Source organism: Bombina bombina, chromosome 2, assembly GCF_027579735.1.
Source record: "Bombina bombina isolate aBomBom1 chromosome 2, aBomBom1.pri, whole genome shotgun sequence".
NCBI classification, from domain to species: domain Eukaryota; kingdom Metazoa; phylum Chordata; class Amphibia; order Anura; family Bombinatoridae; genus Bombina; species Bombina bombina.
In genome coordinates this window covers 399,077,558-399,097,289 of record NC_069500.1, presented here as the reverse complement: position 1 = coordinate 399,097,289, position 19,732 = coordinate 399,077,558, and the positions used below count along the sequence as shown (strand labels likewise).

At 39.6% G+C, this 19,732-nt stretch overlaps 1 protein-coding gene and 1 pseudogene across 1 annotated transcript in view; both read right to left on the bottom strand.

Moving 5' to 3' along the window:
- LOC128648916 (E1A-binding protein p400) overlaps positions 1–19,732 on the bottom strand; it is a 684,550-nt gene that overhangs the window by 391,899 nt on the left and 272,919 nt on the right. Inside the window, exons 21-22 of the mRNA XM_053701874.1 lie at positions 18,845–19,011; positions 18,102–18,262 (exon numbers count right to left, since the gene is read on the bottom strand). Of these exons, the coding sequence (XP_053557849.1) occupies positions 18,102–18,262; positions 18,845–19,011 (328 nt within the window). The remainder of the gene's footprint in view (positions 1–18,101; positions 18,263–18,844; positions 19,012–19,732) is intronic.
- LOC128651061 (uncharacterized) lies at positions 8,281–8,394 on the bottom strand (annotated as a pseudogene).

Sequence of the window (19,732 nt, the reverse complement as noted above, 5' to 3'; positions counted from 1 at the left end):
TCAGTCGTCGGCCAGGATGGATGTTCCGCGTCGGAGGTCTTCAGGATGCTGCCGCTCCGCTCCGGATGGATGACTATAGAAGATCCCGCTTGGATGAAGACTTCAATCGGATGGAAGACCTCTTCTGCCCCGCTTGGATGAAGACTTCTACCGGATGGAGGACCTCTTCTTGCTCCGCTTGGATCAAGACTTCGGACCCTCTTCTGGAACGATCGCTGAACCCGGTGAGGTGAAGACAAGGTAGGGAGGTCTTCAGGGGCTTAGTGTTAGGTTTATTTAAGGGGGGTTTGGGTTAGATTAGGGGTATGTGGGTGGTGGGTTGTAATGTTGGGGGGGGGTATTGTATGTTTTTTTTTACAGGCAAAAGAGCTGAACTTCTTGGGGCATGCCCCGCAAAGGGCCCTGTTCAGGGCTGGTAAGGTAAAAGAGCTTTGAACTTTAGTAATCTAGAATAGGGTAGGGCATTTTTTTATTTTGGGGGGCTTTGTTATTTTATTAGGGGCTTAGAGTAGGTGTAATTAGTTTAAAATTGTTGTAAAATTTTTCTTATGTTTGTAAATATTTTATTATTTTTTGTAACTTAGTTCTTTTTTATTTTTTGTACTTTAGTTAGTTTATTTCATTGTAGTTATTTGTAGGTATTGTATTTAATTAATTTATTGATAGTGTAGTGTTAGGTTTAATTGTAGGTAATTGTAGGTATTTTATTTAATTAATTTATTGATAGTGTAGTGTTAGGTTTACTTGTAACTTAGGTTAGGATTTATTTTACAGGTAAATTTGTAATTATTTTAACTATTTTAGCTATTAAATATTTCTTAACTATTTAATAGCTATTGTACCTGGTTAAAATAAATACAAAGTTACCTGTAAAATAAATATTAATCCTAAAATAGCTATAATATAATTATAATTTATATTGTAGCTATATTAGGATTTATTTTACAGGTAAGTATTTAGCTTTAAATAGGAATAATTTATTTAATAAGAGTTAATTAATTTCGTTAGATTAAAATTATATTTAATTTAGGGGGGTGTTAGTGTTAGGGTTAGACTTAGCTTTAGGGGTTAATACATTTATTAGAATAGCGGTGAGCTCAAGTCGGCAGATTAGGGGTTAATAATTGAAGTTAGGTGTCGGCGATGTTAGGGAGGGCAGATTAGGGGTTAATACTATTTATTATAGGGTTAGTGAGGCGGATTAGGGGTTAATAACTTTATTATAGTAGCGCTCAGGTGAGGTCGGCAGATTAGGGGTTAATAAGTGTAGGCAGGTGGAGGCGACGTTGTGGGGGGCAGATTAGGGGTTAATAAATATAATATAGGGGTCGGCGTGTTAGGGGCAGCAGATTAGGGGTACATAGGAATAATGTAAGTAGCGGCGGTTTACGGAGCGGCAGATTAGGGGTTAATAATAATATGCAGGGGTCAGCGATAGCGGGGGCGGCAGATTAGGGGTTAATAAGTGTAAGGTTAGGGGTGTTTAGACTCGGGGTACATGTTAGAGTGTTAGGTGCAGACGTAGGAAGTGTTTCCGCATAGCAAACAATGGGGCTGCGTTAGGAACTGAACGCGGCTTTTTTGCAGGTGTTAGGTTTTTTTTCAGCTCAAACAGCCCCATTGTTTTCTATGGGGGAATCGCGCACGAGCACGTTTTTGAGGCTGGCCGCTTGCGTAAGCAACTCTGGTATTGAGAGTTGAAGCTGCGTTAAATATGCTCTACGCTCCTTTTTTGGAGCCTAACGCAGCCTTTATGTGGACTCTCAATACCAGAGTTATTTTTATGGTGCGGCCAGAAAAAAGCCGGCGTTAGCTTTTCGGGTCGTTACCGACAAAACTCTAAATCTAGCCGTATGTATTTTATTGGTGTATATCACTATTTGAATATTTTATGATTTTGATATAGGGTTGCCATTATTAACTTTACTAATTTTATTCTCAATATAGGGTTGCTAATATTAATATTAAATTAGTTATTCAGTTATTTAGTTTATTTATGAGGTTTAGGTCACTGTACAAGATTCATTAGTTACAAGCAAAATAGGATTAGTTATAGTAATAATCATAGGTTATTAGTTCTTTAGATATATTTATGAATTGTGGTTCTGAGTACAACCTTATTCCTTATTAATTGGTATGAGCCGATAAGTTCCTATGATGTTAATATGTATTAGAATTAGGTTTATATGATCAAGGTTCCAGAGACATCTTGAATATTTTATTACATATTAATTACATAAGTCATTAAGTATCTATAAACAGGTATAAGATGTTAAGATGAAATTATCCGTTTTTGTACAAATATGAACTTTTTTTATTGCATATGAATTACATGAACAGCTATAAGGTGTTAAGATGAAATTACCCGTTTCTGTGCAAATATGAACTTAAGTCTCTATAAACAGCTATAAGGTGTTAAGATGAAATTACCCGTTTTTGTACAAATATGAATTTTTTTTATTGCATATGAATTACATGAACAGCTATAAGGTGTTAAGATGAAATTATCTGTTTTTGTGCAAATATGAACTTTTGAAAGAGGATACCCCTTTAAGTGGAAGCGTATAAAGGACGTAGGAAAGATACCAACAGTATTGAGCTTGAGAAAGGCTGTGAACCAGCCGAAACGCGTTGCTTAGTACTTTGTTCTTTGTGGGCTTCCGTAGCCTGAAGTTTCTGCTTTGGCGTAAGGGAGCGCCTTGTAGTTTGGATTTTTGTATGGCGGGAGTGAGTACTTTGGAGGCTGTATCGTACAGCAAGACATACCGGACCTCTGACTGCTGTAAGACGCCTGGGACACGCTGAAAAAAGACAAGCGGTTTGCCCTTGAAAGGAGCCCATGTGACTACTCATCAACGTCTGGTGTAAGTAAAAGTGTGCACCTTATGTTTTTGTACTTTCATATTGTTTAAAGGATCTGTATATCCTTCTTCTCGCCCTATCACTTAGCTTTTTGCTGGCTACTAATCCAACCGGAGCTTGCTTGACGTCTCTTTTGCTTTTAACACATCAACTGGCCTACTAAAAGACTTTAACATACGGACGATTTCAAGCTAAGAGACTGTATATTCATTCTTTTTTACCAGTGTGCCACACAAATTCTTTTGCTAGTATATGAGATTTATTTTATATGTTTATTTTATATGTTCATTTATGCATTGCATTTGTAAGATTGTAGTTGTACATTTTAATGTGTGATATTTTAATGTGATATTTTAATTTTTGATCAGAAGAGTTTATTAAAATTATTCTTTTTAGAGATAATCTCTCTCCTATAGTATTCCTCTAGTTTTGGTTGCTGCACTCATTTAGCAATCCATTGCGATAGCGCAGCAGTGTTCAATTACCTGGTTGCAGTTTACTGCAGTCAGTGTAGTTAACTCTTTATAGTACTTAAAAGTAGGTTTTGCCCCTTAAGATCCGAGTCATGGGTAATAGCTCAGGTAGGGAAGAGGTCTTGTCGGGGTCTTCAGCTTGCCTTCTGAACAACATATAAAACTGTTAATTACCCCTAAAAGCAGTCTGAAGAACCGGAGCTCAAGTAGTATGCATCCTACCACTCTGGTGGCTAGCTCCACCCCCCAGCCTAAACAATTTACATCTACAGCTTGTTATTACATTTGAAATGCACTTTTTTTGCATTATAAATACTACTACATAGTGCCTTTAATATAGTTGCAGACAGTATTTAATCTTCCCTATCGCTTTAAAGGTAATAAATTGTCAGCATTTAAGTAGTGGTGAATAGATTCTAGTTTATGTCCTTATGTAGATAAGCTTCTAGAACTGTGCCCAATAATCAACATGAGATCTGACTGATGATCTACTGGGTGAGAGCACCTTGCTTTACTCTGCTGCTGATACCGCATCCTATACAACAAAGTACTCTGCTCCCTTTTTTCTGCTGTGCTACCATCCTGTTTACTTCCCAACAAATCAGGTTTGCTTAGCAATGACCTGAGGGCAATGTGCCAGAAATTCACAGTGAAAGGCTTTTACCTGACACAGTAGATGTCAGTCAGTAGCATAGAGGAGGGGATTATGATATTGGAGTCATGTATCTGATCATTTTTGAGCACATAGTTGTTATAGGGCTAGATTAGGAGTGGAGAGCTAACAGTTGTGCACAAGCAATAAGGGGTTTATCTCGGCTCTTTGCGCGTCAGAAGTCGAGTGCATATTAAGTTGAAAGTAAGCGCATTCGCTCAAGCGCAATTTAATTAATATAGAGATACATACATATAAATGTCAAAATTTAGATGAATATATATATATATATATATATATATATATATATACAGTTATGTGAAGAACATTGGCAACTGCCTAAAGCTGAACGCAGACAAGACCGAAGTCCTCCTCCTCGGCCCCACCACATCCGCGTGGAATAACTCCTGGTGGCCCACAGCCCTCGGACACCCTCCAACCCCCACCGACCATGCACGAAATCTAGGCGTCATCCTGGACTCATCGCTCTCCATGGACCGGCAAATCAACGCCGTCTCTTCTGCATGCTTCCACACACTTCACCTGCTGCGAAAGATCTTCAAATGGATCCCAACCGAGACCAGGAAGACACTCACGCCCTCGTCAGCAGCCGACTGGACTATGGTAACGCACTCTACGCCGGCACCACCATCAAGCTCCAAAAGAGACTACAGCGCATCCAGAACTCCTCGGCCAGACTAATCCTTGACATCCCTCGTCAATGCCACATCACCAAATACCTGGGGGACCTGCACTGGCTCCCCATCAACAAAAGAATAACCTTCAAGCTTCTCACCCACGCATTCAAGGCCCTCCACAACATCGGTCCCGAATACTTGAACCACCGCGTTACCTTCTACACCCCTGCCAGACAACTTCGATCGGCCGACCAAGCCCTCGCTGTCATCCCCTGCATCAGGAAAACCACAGCGGGAGGCAGATCCTTCTCTCACCTGGCTGCCAAGACTTGGAACACCCTCCCGCTGCACCTTAGACCAGCTACCGCCCTAACTAAGTTCAGAAAGGACCTCAAGACCTGGCTCTTCGACTGAACTGCAACCCTCAGTGCCTTGAGACCCTTAAGGGTGAATAGCCGCGCTTTACAAGAACCCAATAGATAGATAGATAGATAGATAGATAGATAGATAGATAGATAGATAGATAGATAGATGTGAAGTATTCATAATTTACATGTCAAGTTAGCGCACTTGGTATAAAAAGATTGCGGTTTCATGACTTGGGTGGTTTTTTTCCCAACAATTCACGGTTTATTGAAGTCTATAGGGGAATACGTTTACGTGGTCGCAATATTCTAACTTCTTTTTTTTTGGTGCGCCACGAAGTAGCGCGCAAATGAAAACTTTTTACTTTCAACTTGTAATACACAAGGTACACGACGCTCACAAAACACTTACTTCTGGCGGAGTTAGAGCAGGAGTGTGGTGGACACACGTTTAACCTGAGGTCTGAAGAAGTGTCCATACAGCTAGCATAAAAGGTGTGCACACCTGCCTGGAAGTTAGGAGCTTGTCAAAAAACTAAATTTATGCTTACCTGAAAAATGTCTTTCTTTCCGGACATGGAGAGTCCACAACTTCAATTCCAATTACTAGTGGGATATTCAACTCCTGGCCAGCAGGAGGAGCAAAGAGCACCCCAGCAAAGCTGTTGAGTGTAACTTCCCTTACCCATAATCCCCAGTCATTTGGCCAAAGGAAAATGGAAAAAGAAGAAACACAAGGGTATAGAGGTGCCTGAGGTTTACTCCAAAAAACTGCCGAATTATAAAAGAGGGTGGGGTCGTGGACTCTCCATGCCCAGAAATAAATAAATTTATCAGGTAAGCATAAATTTTGTTTACTTTCCTATGGCATGGAGAGTCCACAATGTCATTCCAATTACTAGTGGGAACCAATACCCAAGCTAGAGGACACGGAATGAAAAGGGAGGGAGAACAAGGCAGGAGGACCTAAACAGAAGGCACCACCGCTTGTAGAACCTTTCTCCCAAAGGAGGCCTCAGTCGAGGCAAAAGTATCCAATTTATAGAATTTGGAAAAAGTATGCATGTTGTCGCCTTGCAAAGTTGCTCCACAGAAGCTTTATTTTCGAAAGCCCAGGCAGAAGAGACAGCCCTAGTGGAATGAGCCATAATTGTCTCAGGAGGCTGCTGTCCAGCTGTCTCATAGGCTAAACCGATAACACTTCTTAACCAGAGAGTGGCTTTCTGACCCTTACGCTTGCCAGAGAAAACTACAAACAGGGCAGAACATTGCCAAAAATCTTTAGTTGATTGGAGATAAAATATTAGAGCACCCACAACAACCAGGTTATGCAACAGACGTTCCTTCTGAGAGAAACCCTAACTTAGTTCAAAGGACCGCCTTATCTGCATGAAAAATAAGGTACGGGAATCACACTGCAAAGCTGAAAGCTCAGACACTCTGCAAGCAAAATAAATAGCAAGAAGAAACAAAGCCTTCCAAGATAACAATTTAATATCAAACAGAATGCATTGGCTCAAACGAAACCTGCTGCAAACTTTAAGACAAGGCTAAGACTCCAAGGAGGAGCAACAGGTTTAAACACAGGCCTTGATTCTGACCAGGGCCCGAACAAAAGCTTGAACCTCTGGAAAGTCAGCTAGGCATTTGTGCAAAAGAATAGACAGTGCAGATATCTGACTCTTCAGAGTATTGACTGACAACCCTTTCTCCAGACCATCCTGAAGAAAAGATAAAATCCGGGGAATCCTCACCAGGCTCCAGGAGAAACCCTTAGATTCGCACCAATAAAGGTATTTACGCCATACCTTATGGTACTGTAAATCCTGCAAGTAAAAGGTTTACGAGCCTGGAGAATGGTATCAATGACCGGCTCAGAAAAAACACGTTTGATACGAGCAATGACTCGTGGAAGGAGAGCAAACAGAGGAAACAGGAATGCTAGATTGAAGATCCAAGGGACCACCAGAGCGATTATCAGAGCAGCTTGAGGATCTCTTGACCTTGAACCGTACCTTATAAGCTTTGCATTTTGACGAGCCATCAACAGATCTCACTCCGGAACCCCCTTGAGGGTTATCCTTGAGAACACCTCCGGAAGGAGAGCTGACTCCCCTGGGATGAAAAGCCTGTCCGTTTATAAAATTCGCCTCCCGGATGTCCACCCCTGAAATGTGGATGGCAGATAGGAGACAATCATTAGCTTCCGCCTACACAGAATGCAATTTACCTCCTTCATAGCTAAGGAACTCCGGGTTCCTCTCTGGTGGTTGATGTAAGCCACCGAGGTGATTTTGTCCGACTAGAATTTGAGAAAACGGACTAACGATATTTGAGGCCAAGCTGTCAAGGCATTGAAGATTGCTCTCAACTCTTTATGGGAAGAGAAAATTCTTCCCTAGTCCACAGGCCCTGAGCTGTTAATGAGCCCCAAACTGCTCCCCAGCCTAACAGGGTGGCGTCCGTGGTCACAATCACCCAGGAAGGTCTCAGGAAGCATGTGCACCGAGACAGGAGGTCCTGTGAGATCCATCACGAGAGAGAGTCTCTTGTCAGAGGATCCAGATCTATCCTTTGCAAGAGATCGGAGAGGTCTGCGTTCCATTGACTAAGCATGCCTAACTGCAGAGGCCTCAGATGGAACCGAGCAAAAGGAATGAAATCCATGGAAGCTCCATCAGACCAATCACCTCCATGCATTAGGCCACAGATGGAAGATCAGACAACTGTAGAGAAAGGCAAAAAGCCAGAATTACGGAGTTTATAACATCCGTTAGAAAAAATCTTCCTGGATAGAAAATCTATAATTGTTCCCAAGAAACACACCCTTGTTTCTGGTACTAGAGAACTCTTTTCCAGATTCACATTCCACCCATGTAACATAGAATAGACAACAACATCTCTGAACGAGATCTTCCTAGTTGAAAAGATGACGCTTAAACCACAATGTAGTCCAATAAGGCGACACTGCTATACCTGAAATTTGACCACTGCCAGAAGAGCCCCCCCAAAACATTGGGAAAAAATCTGGGAGCCGTAGCAAGACCCAAAGGAAGGGTAACAAACTGGAAGTGCTTGTCCAGGAAGGTAAACCTCAGAAACTGGAGATGATCCCTGAATGGGAACATGAAGATACGCGTCCTTTAGCTCTATGGAAGAATGGAATTAATGGTATCCATGTTGAAGGACTGAACCCTGAGGAGTTTGTTGAGACACTTTAGGTCTAAAATGGGACAGAAATTTTCCTTCTCTTTGGGAACCACAAAAAAATCTGAATAGAATCCTTTTATAGCCTACCGCACCCGGTTTTCCCAGGCGGTCTCCCATCCAGGTACTGACCGGGCCTGACCCTGCTTAACTTCAGAGTTTAGAGGGAATGCATTCAGAGTAGTGTGGCAGTAGGCCGACCCTGTTCCACTACAGGAACAATCACCCCCAGGGAAGAGAGGTCCTTAACATAGTTTAAGAAGGACTCTCTCTTTACCTGGAATGCAGATAACCTTGATAGGATAATTCTGCCCCTAGAAGGACAAGACTTCAATCCTAATCAGTAACCCTGGGATACTATGTCCATGGCCCAAGTATCTGAGACATCGCACATCCAAGTCTGCCGGAAAAAAGGCAAACCTGCCCCCCTCTTGATCCAAAACTAGATCAGGGGCAGACACTCCATGCTGATTTAGAATCAGTGGAAGGTGTCTTGGCTAGCTTCCCCTTATTTCAAGGCGGACTGGACCTCCAAGAGGACTTGGATTGTTTCAAGCTTGCATCCCAGATGAAGGATTAGCCAGCTCTACAGCCCAGATCCCATCCTGGATCTCCTCTATGGCAGTCTCCTTAGAAAATAAATTGAACAGAGAGCCGTACCAATAAAAAGGCTGTACCCACAACCGTAGCAAACCTTGTAAATGGTTGCCATCCAGATGAATATACACTTACTTAAATAAGTCTCCAGCTTATTTATCCTTAAAAAAGAAAATATCCTCAAAGGGAAGGTACAATATATGTCACAGACATATAAGTATAAAACACCTCAATATGAGGACAAAAATATATTGAGTCCATATAAAGTAAATATGAACACTGTTAAAATAAACACATTAGTGACTTACTAATAATATGATAAAAAGGGATACATGATGTCACAGACACCCATCAGAGCCCTGAGATCACTAATAATATATATATATATGTCACCTAAAATTCACGATGACATAGCTATAAGGAGAATCACCTCAATATGAGAGATATAACAGAGAATCATAAACATAAATTAGAAAAGGTATGATCAATAATAGATCAGAGACCCCAACAGAAAACACTCTTATTGTAAAGGAGAGTCCAACAAAAAAGATCCTTATACCTAGAATATGGATATATAAAAGAATCTCAATAGAGTCCTAGAATCAAGTACCAAAAACGGTCAGCAGATGGCAGTCAAAACCTCTCTATTGTGGCACAGCACAAAACTTTTATGCTAAAGGAAAAAGCACAAATTAACCCCTTAAGGACAAGCGACGTACCCTGTATGTCGCTGGCCTTTTTTTGGGACTTGATTGTTTTAAAGCGCGGTCTTGCCACCAGCGTTGAGACTGCTCTATTCCACAAAGCCTGCTGGAGGGAAGGCATTAATAGTGTGTTCTTGCTAGACTTGTGCTATTATGTCCTGAAAAAACCCTTAATGACCAGTGACATACAGGGTGCATTGTGGTCATTAAGGGGTTAAAAGGCAGTTCTTAATAAAAACTCTTTATTTAGCTATGTGGCTGAATATTGAGTAGAATGAATACTTGAGATTTGCGGAATCAAATCACAGAGTCACACAGGGAACAGCTGAGAACCCGTTTCTCTAAATAAAATGCGCCAGCTCTACAGTTCAAGGCGGGAAAACAATATAGCATGAACAGACAACTGAGCTAGTTAAAATGGCGCTTAAGAGAATGCCAAAAATACTGTAAAAATGTGCATTTAAATATGTCCCTTAATAAAGGAAAAGCAAGACAAATGCCGCCTGTGGAAAACTCCTTCACATGAACACTGGCACAATATGCAGCTCCTAAGCAGCGGAGGTGCAGCCGTACTAAAGGGGAATGATGCGATAGAACTGAGAACAGTTTAAATAAAAACTCCTAGATTGAGTTCCCTTCACATTAGTGAAATAAGGAGATTGGGCTAAGAGATTTATCTCCGGAGAACTCTCCACAGAAAATCATACCCCTCAGGAGGATGCTGCATCTATCACAATAAGAGCAACGCTAAAATAAGCAGCATTCACACCATACTGTACAAGCGGCTAAGTAAACAACAGGTTACAAATCTGTGCAAACACAAAGACTTCCCAAACACATTGAAGGCTAAGGGCTACTTTGAGAGGAAGGATATGTACACAGTGAGAAGTGTACACAGTGAGAAGTGAAAACCATTCCTACAGTTTCAATATCTAAATGCAGAGGAGAAAACCTGTCCATACAACGGTCTGCCTCATAACTTCACAACAAAACATACTAACAGAGTTTCTTGCTTGGCAGTTACCTAACACACATCCCCAGAAAAATGTAGAGCCCTTATAAAAAAGAAGAACAATATCCGAAATAATGGAATATACAGGGATAAAAGGAGGAAGGAAAGAAGTCACCATGACCCTTAGTCCCCACACAACATAAGTTTTGGGCTTGACTGTAAAATAGCCCAGTAATGGAGTGGCAAAATCCCTGTCCCTGGCAGAAGGCCAGATTGCTGCTCAGCCGCATTATATCAGAAAAAAATGATAAATATAATAAATATACAAACCCCTTTAGAAGGTCTTAGTCCTGATCCATTATCTTTCAAATAAATATATAAGAAAGGACTTACCCTCCAGGGAAACTTCTGCTGTGGAGCATTCACAGCAACTGCAGGTCTGATAGCCTCATTTGACCGCCAAAAGGGACCTGTAGACAGAGAAAGAAGGTAACCAATTCTGGCTTTCAATAAAGGGGTAGCAATAATGTTTTGAAATAAAGCAAAAACAACCTTGCCACTTATTAACTGCTAAGAGCCACCAGAGAGAGATTGACATGGACACAGTATAACCCCAATCCTTGCCTGCAGGGAAAAGTACCCATAAAAGGACTAAATATCTTTAGACACCATGTTCGCACATCCTCCATTGACAAAGGCAAAGAGAATGACTGGGGATTATGGGTAAGGGAAGTTACACTTAACAGCTTTGCTGGGGTGCTCTTTGCCTCCTCCTGCTGGTCAGGAGTAGAATATCCCACTAGTAATTGGAATGACGTCGTAGACTCTCCATGCCATAGGAAAGAAATTTATTTTTATGAAAAATGTAGCATATTTTTAGAATATTGGCTTTGTAATTGCTTCTGCACCTTCTGCACCCACCTTCATATCAGCCAAATGCCTCATCAGGCCTAGAAACAGACTCATGCATAAACATATTTGCTAAGCCCAATTTGTATGTGGCTTGTCTGAATTACTCTTTTTTTTGTCTATTTATACAATTCCTCCATGGCTTACTAAACACTTAGGGCAAAGAGTGGAGCACTAATTATCGCTCACGCTTGCGCGCTAACTCCGCTCAACTTTGGATTTTGTGCATATTGGATACCACATCTATTACAAGTTGAAAGAAAAATGTTTTCACTTGCATGCTAACCCGACGTACACAAAAAGCCGAAATTACAATATTGCGATCCCGCTAACATATTACCCAACAGACTTCAATGAAGTGTGAAAAGTGAAAAAAAACACCCTTCTCGCGTGCAAACCCAATCGCATTTTGCGCTATCCCGACATGAAATATTAATATTTCCTAATCCAATATTCTTCACATAGCTATTATACTGATTAAAATCTACAAATATGGACCAAAAATATGTCCCAAAAAGAGCTGATAACTTCTCAGTTCTCACCTCCAGATGGCAAAAAAGGCCTTGTTTAGGAGGGTACCTGTTCCCTTCTGCCTTTTTTGCCAACTGGAGGTGAGAAGTTATCAGCTCTTTTTGGGACATATTTGTTGGTCCATTTTCCTCCTAATTGTTCTGTATACCCCTATTTGTAGATTTTAATCTATATAATAAATGTTAAGTTTTAGAAATAGTTGCATCCAAAACTCCTTTTTTTGGTAAAATATAAAATTGGAAGCGGGTATCACCAGGTGGATCTAGTTACATATTTACCTGAAATTTCTGTATAATATACTACACAATCCTGTTAGTAAACTAGATAGTCCCACTAAATACACAGTTATACACTTTATTAAATATTAATATTGCATAAAAATGATTTTTAAATGCTACTTAATTGCAAATATATGTCTATATGTATACAAATGTATTTATATGTGTTGTACTGTATATTTACTGTAGATATTTTACATTCCTATGTTCTTCACTTACAAGTTAATGTCCTTTATATTCTTAAATACATATTCCTATATATATGTATATGTGTGTGTGTATACTGTACCTATACCTGAATATCTATTCCTATAGATATATAGGTATAGATATGTATTTTACATGAAAAATATCAGATACATATAAATATATATTTAATAATAAAAAGTATATTATTTTCTATGTGAAGAACATAGGAATAGAAAATAGGCGTTTTGAGCATTACGTTTCTAAATTTAGATGTTAATGCGGCCAGGTTAGCACACATGAAAACTTAGTATTCTTAAAACGTGTTATTGAAATATTACATATAAAATATTTTTTAAAAATTAATGTATATTATTGAAACAATAAACATACTTTAAAATATATAGATATATTCTATGGATTATTTAGAACAGTATGTTTATTCATTTTTTAAAAAAATATATAATTTTTTTAAAAAATATTTTATACTAGTCCTAAAGCACGTGTACACGGGCCATTTTTTGCAGTACAGAGGTCCCACTCCTTGCTCTCTTTCTATCCCACCTCTCTTTTGCTCTCTCTTTCTCCCCTCTCTTTTGCTCTCTCTCTCTCCCCTCTCTTTCTCCCCCCTCTCTTTTACTCTCTCCCCCCTCTCTTTTACTCTCTCTCTCCCCCTTTCTTTTACTCTATCTCTCCCCCCTCTCTTTTGCTCTCTCTCTCCCCCCTCTCTTTTGCTCTCTCTCTTCCCCCTCTCTTTTGGTCTCTCTCCCCCCCTCTCTTTTGCTCTCTCTCTCCCATCTCTCTTTTGCTCTCTCTCTCCCCCCCTCTCTTTTGCTCTCTCTCCCCCTCTTTGCTGTCTCTCTCCCTCTCTTTTGCTCTTTCTCTCTCTCCGTCTTTTTTACTGTCTCTCTCCCTATCTTTTACTCTCTCTCTTCTCCCCTCTCGTTTGCTCACTCTCTCTCCTCTCGTTTGCTCTCTCTCTCCCTCTCTTTTGCTCTCTCCCCCTCTCTTTTACTCTCTCTCTCCCCAATCTCTTTTCCTCTCCGCCCCCTCTCTTTTGCTCTCTCTCCCCCCTCTCTTTTGCTCTCTCTCTTACCCCTCTCTTTCTCCCCCCTCTCGTTTGCTCTCTCTCCTCTCGTTTGCTCTCACTCTCCTCTTGTTTGCTCTCTCTCTCCTCTCTTTTGCTGTCTCTCTCCCTCTCTTTTGCTCTCTCTCCCCCTCTCTTTTGTGCTCTCTCCCCCTCTCTTTTGTACTCTCTCCCCCTCTCTTTTGTGCTCTCTCCCCCCTCTCTTTTGTGCTCTTTCCCCCCTCTCTTTTTTGCTCTCTCCCCCTCTCTTTTGTGCTCTCCCCCCTCTCTTTTGTGCTCTCTCCCCCCCTCTCTTTTGTGCTCTCTCCCCCCACTCTCTTTTGTGCTCTCTTCCCCTCTCTATTGCGCTCCCCCCCTCTCTTTTGTGCTCTCTTCCCCCTCTCTTTTGTGCTCTCTCCCCCTCTCTTTTGTGCTCTCTCCCCCCTCTCTTTTGTGCTCTCTCCCCCCTCTCTTTTGTGCTCTCTCCCCCCTCTCTTTTGTGCTCTCTCTCCCCTCTATTTTGTGCTCTTTCCCCCCTCTATTTTATGCTCTCTCCCCCCTCTCTTTTGTGCTCTCTCCCCCTCTCTTTTTTGCTCTCTCCCCCTCTCTTTTGTGCTCTCTCCCCCTCTATTTTGCGCTCTCTCCCTCTCTTTTGTGCTCTCTCCCCCCTCTCTTTTGTGCTCTCTCCCCCCCCCCCCTCTTTTGTGCTCTCTCCCCCTCTCTTTTGCTGTCTCACTCCCCCTCTCTTTTGTGCTCTCTCCCCCCTCTCTTTTGTGCTCTCTCCCCCCCTCTCTTTTGTGCTCTCTCCCCCTCTCTTTTGCTGTCTCACTCCCCCTCTCTTTTGTGCTCTCTCCCCCTCTCTTTTGTGCTCTCTCCCCCTCTCTTTTGTGCTCTCTCCCCCTCTCTTTTGCGCTCTCTCCCCCTCTCTTTTGTGCTCTCCCCCTCTTTTGTGCTCTCTCCCCCCCTCTCTTTTGTGCTCTCTCCCCCCTCTCTTTTGTGCTCTCTCCCCCTCTTTTGTGCTCTCTCCCCCCTATCTTTTGTGCACTCTCCCCCCTCTCTTTTGCTGTCTCTCTCCCTCTCTTTATCCCCCTCTTCTGCTCTCTCTATCCCCCTCTTTAGAGCTCTCTGTCTCTCGGCAGTCGGCCCCGGCATCTGGCCACGCCCGGCCCTGTCTGTGTCAAGCCCGGCAACGCCCACGTCGCCCCCCCCCCCGGACATGCCCACTGCACCACACGACGCCAGATGCCAGTTTAGTTGGAAGGCCAGGTGTGTTTGTCCTTGCGCGCAGTCTCTACTGCGCATGACAGCTTCGGACAAACACACTTGGCCTTTTATTATATAGGATGTAATATTTCAGTAATGTGCCTTAAGATTACTAAATTCTCATGTGCGCTAATCTGACCGCATTAAGATATAAATTGAGAAACATGATGCACAAAGTGCATATTTTACATTCCTATGTTCTTCGTGTAGAGAATAATGTACTTTTTATCGTTAAATAAATATTTCTATATATATCTTGTACTATTAACCAGAGCTCTGATGTTGCACTATCCAGACACGCGTTAAACTCAATTGCATTCGAGAAAACCTATTTACTTTCAATTTGTAATACTCGCGTTACTTCCGACACAAGAACACCCGCAATTAACCCCTTATCACTTATATGTAACAGTTACTGCACCACTCATAATCTAACCCTTAATTAAGACACATCTGTTGTTTTTCAGTAGCCAAGCTCCACCTATTTGCCATATTTGGAGGAGCCAATCAGGGCTTGCATCTGCAGACAAGGCTAGGTACAGTCAATTTGCTAGTATAAACTGAATTGTTTTGAATTGTTTAGCTGCTGAAGTCAATTAGGGACAGATTTGTAGCCGGGTTCGCTTTGAAAAGTCTCCAATCTGCATTTCCTGTTATGATGATTACAAAATTCAAATATTTTCAGTGACAAATTACATGAAAAGGGGGCAAAATAAAAACATATAAAGCAAAGTTGTCTTACTATGCATAACTAAACTTTGTATAATAACATTTCAAACAGTTTACTGCCCCTTTAAGCTTCATATAGCTACCATAGATGTACTCATATAGATCTGTGTACTTTGTGTGTAAATTTAACTCAGTAGTCAATTTTTAAAACACATGCAAACTTATAAGGAGTTTTCAGACTTAAAGGGACATGAAACCCAAAATTTTTCTTTCATGATTCAGATAGAGAATACAATTTTAAACAACTTTCCAATTTACTTCTATTATTTAATTAGCTTCCTTCTCTTGTTATCCTTTGCTGAAATATTTATCTAGGCAAGCTCAGGAGCAGCAAATAACCTAGGTTCTAGCTGTTGACTGGTGGCTACATATATATACTGATTGTGATTGGCTCACCCATGTGTTCAGTTAGAAACCATTAGTGCATTGCTGCTCCTTCAACAAATGATACCAAGAGAATGAAACAAATTAGATAATAGAAGTAAATTAGAAAGTTGTTTAAAATTATATTCTCTATCTGAATCATGAAAGAAAAAATGTGGGTTTCATGTCCCTTTAAAGCGACATGAAACCGAAAATTTTTATTTCACAATTCAGATAGAGCATGTCATTTTATACAACTTTCTACTTTACTTTTATTATCTAATTTGCTTAATACTCTTTTTATCCTTTGTTGAAAAGCATATCTAGGAGCTTGGAGCTAGCTGCTGATTGGTGGCTGAATTTGTATGCCCATTTTCATTGGCTTACAAATGTGTGTAACTAGCTCCCTGGAGTGCATTACTGCTTCTTCAAATAAAAGATGCCAATAGCAAACTTGATAACATAAGTAAATTGGAAAGTTGTTTAAAAATGTATAATCTATCTGAATTATGAAAGAAAAATGTTGGGTTTAATGTCCCTTTGAATTGTAGTCCATTAAAATATCTGTAGTATGATTTTTGTGCATGTTGTAAAAAACTATATACTTAATTACTTCTTTTCTAAACAACTCGCTAGTGGCACGGCAGCATTAATCACACTTCCTTTAACATTCTTGGATTACCACTAACTTTATATACTGTTATAGTTAATAATACCAATAAAACAATTTACTGTACATAAACATGTGTTAGCCTCATGAACACTTATAGTTGTATATTTTAATTTTTGTATATAAAATTATTATTTATTTTAAGATTAATATTTTAGAAAAAAAATATATATACAGAAATATATTGTAAGTATACCAGTAATTGTGTCTTTTATTATAATTGAATTATTATGATGATGATTATTATTATTCAATAACTGCACTTGAACTATAAAAATCTAGACTTTATCATCTTAACACTCTGGAACATGTTCCACGTTTGGATTCAATATGGTAAATGGTTTTCATTCCACTCAGTGAAATGCATAAAAGGTCTTTACACTTAAAGGGACAATCAAGTCAAAATAAACTTTCATGAATCAGATACATCATGCAGTTTTAAGACACTTTCCAATTTACTTCCATTATCAAATTGTGCAGTCTTTTTATATTCACACTTTTTGGGGAACAAAATCCTACTGAGCATGTGCAAAAGTTCACAGGGTATACTCATACTAGTCTGTGATTGGCTGGTGTCTGTTACATGATACAGGGGGCAGATAATGGGAGAAAATACAAAAATTGTCGGAAAAAAATCTACTGCTTATTTGAAATTCAGAGTATGTGAAATTGTATTGTCTTTTTATGATGTACTTGTTAATTATGCAATGCTACTGCATTGAGTGGTCCTTTAAGCAAGAATACAACAACATTATATAGGTTTGCACAGAACACAAAGCTCATGTTTGAGAATATGTTGCCTAAATTCCACACCAGGCCATCTGCATTTTTATGTCTAAAAAAAAAGAAAATCACTAGAAATGGGCGAATGGATGCATATTGCTCTCTAATAGGAATATCAAGCAAAAGCTTCAAGATTTGCTTCGGCTTTCTGTATTTGCCATTGCATGCGTATTAAGATAAAGATGGAATGTATAAAAACACATTCCTATTATATTTAAAGCTTGGCATGATTTTGAATTGTGGGTGCATATATTTCAAGCAATTTTCAAAAGAATTTTAAAATACACTTGATTTTGGGTAGCGTTGTACACTACTAAATAAAGCTTACCCCATCATTTTGTGCTATGTCTAGATATGGTGGTATGAAACTTTTTCAGCTAGACTCATATAAGACCTTAATAATGTTTTATTAACAAGAATCATGCAGTTTTAAGAAAAGTAGGGTGGGTTAGTGTACCAGTCAAGAAATGTGCTTCAGTTAACGATAAGTGTAAAGAGCAAGTCAGATTTGCGAATTGTATTAATAATTTGGTGCACCCTCCAATATCTACCTCCAGCTGGCAAAATGCAAGGGAAGAAAACATTGCAAGGGCACTTACTAGGAAGGTGTGTCAGGGAAGTGAGCACTAGCCTCTGAGATAGCACAGAGGATTGGTAGGTGTGCATGGGAATTTGGGTCTTGCCCAAATTTCTCACTGCAGTGGCTGTGCTGAAACTCCCTGGCATCTGCTTTCTTGGAGCTTTGTCAGAGGCCTGAGTAGTCTGATACTGTGTGAAATAGGCTGCAAATAACAAGGCAGGTTGTTGCAAAAGGGAGTATCATGACATTAGATTGTAAGAAAATAAAAAAATAACACAATGGGCTTGTTTTACCCTGATTTGAAGAGGTGGTTGTTATGGGTGACCGTCCTCGCGCTTGCCCTTGTTGGGAAACAGTGGCTGTTGTTGTGGTCACCATACGAGATGCTGGTGTACTTGGGAAGTTTACGGTTCGTCCCTCTGGTTTTTGGCCATACAGAACAGGCTGAAACAATCTATAAAAAATTACAAGAAATAGGGAAAAAAAAGATGTGTAACTATTACCAAAGACCAGTCTACTAAACCAAGTGCAGAAATGGTGTTTATAGAAAAAATAAAGTCACCAAAAGTAACTATGAGCATAAATAGCAAGTAGTAAAACTATATACATGTGTATGGTAAAATAATACAAGGGAATATGGATCCCATCACATCTTGTTTCAAAGCCAGAAAATATTGTAATTTATTTCAGACATTTACATAAAACTGAGACTGGTGTTAAAATGATCACCTTTGCATGTATTATTAATTTGATTAACAAAATCCCTTTTGCATGTGTGATTCATTTTCTTAAAGATTAGATAAGACTTCGTTTTTGAACATTCATTTTTGACTTTAACATTTTTTTCTATTTCTTATATTTTGCTAAAATGGCTGGGTTTTTACCTAAACATAAATGGCTATATTTATTTCCCATCCTCTTTTTGTTCCTTTTGCTAAAGGATTTGGGAAGTATAACATTTGTTCAATTATATTTCATTTCACCCCCTATATTTAACTAAGGGTCAAAATACAATTAATATGCAAGAAGTACAAACCTGTTGGGTTTGATCTTCACAGGACTGGGTCGAGCTGCAGGTTCAGGAGAGCTGTAAATCTCCTCAATAAGTTTCCGTGTCACTTTCTGTGAAGGCAGCATTTGAGCTTCATAACATGTCATCTTATTCTCTAGCCCAAGCAGGTCAAACACGGACAGATCTGCATTCTAGTTTGTAATAAAAAACAATATTTATACACTTTCCTTATGAAAATAAGGATTTCATGCAGATAACAGCACATACTTGAGGGAAAATAAAGATGTTGACTTAAAATTAAATTTTGTTCTTCAGAGAATGACAGCAAAAGATGCTAACGTTATATAGTATTGGATAGGCAAATCAGAAACCCCTTGTAAAGGCCAAGCCATTGCAAGTCAATGTTCTTTAGAGGCTTTTTCCATTCCTCTGCATTAAACCGTTTTCATAAATAAACTGATGTTTTTACAGAAACATAAATAGAAAACACCTATAAGACTTAAAATGTTGCTTATAGTATGGAAATGACCAGTAATTAATTAAAAATAACAGTAAATGCATTATCTTTTAGCATGGTTAAGTAGTTACTCGTCACGCTAGGGAACAGGAATAATTCTTCATAAAACTAATTTTGTAAAACTAATTCTCTAAAACTAATTTTCCTGCTTTTCTGCCTCAATTTCACCTAGAGTCATACATAGTATATGACAGAAGACATTCAAGAGGGAACCAAAAGACCATAATGATAAAGGAAAAAAGTAATAAGCAGGGCATTCATTAAAGTAATGGTAAATCAAAGTGTTTAAAAAAAACCTAGGATTTACAATCACTAAAAATAAACAGTAGTTTTAGTTATCATTTGGTAAAAAAAAAGGCAGCTCGCTAAACTCAGCGCCTCCAGCAGCCCACAGC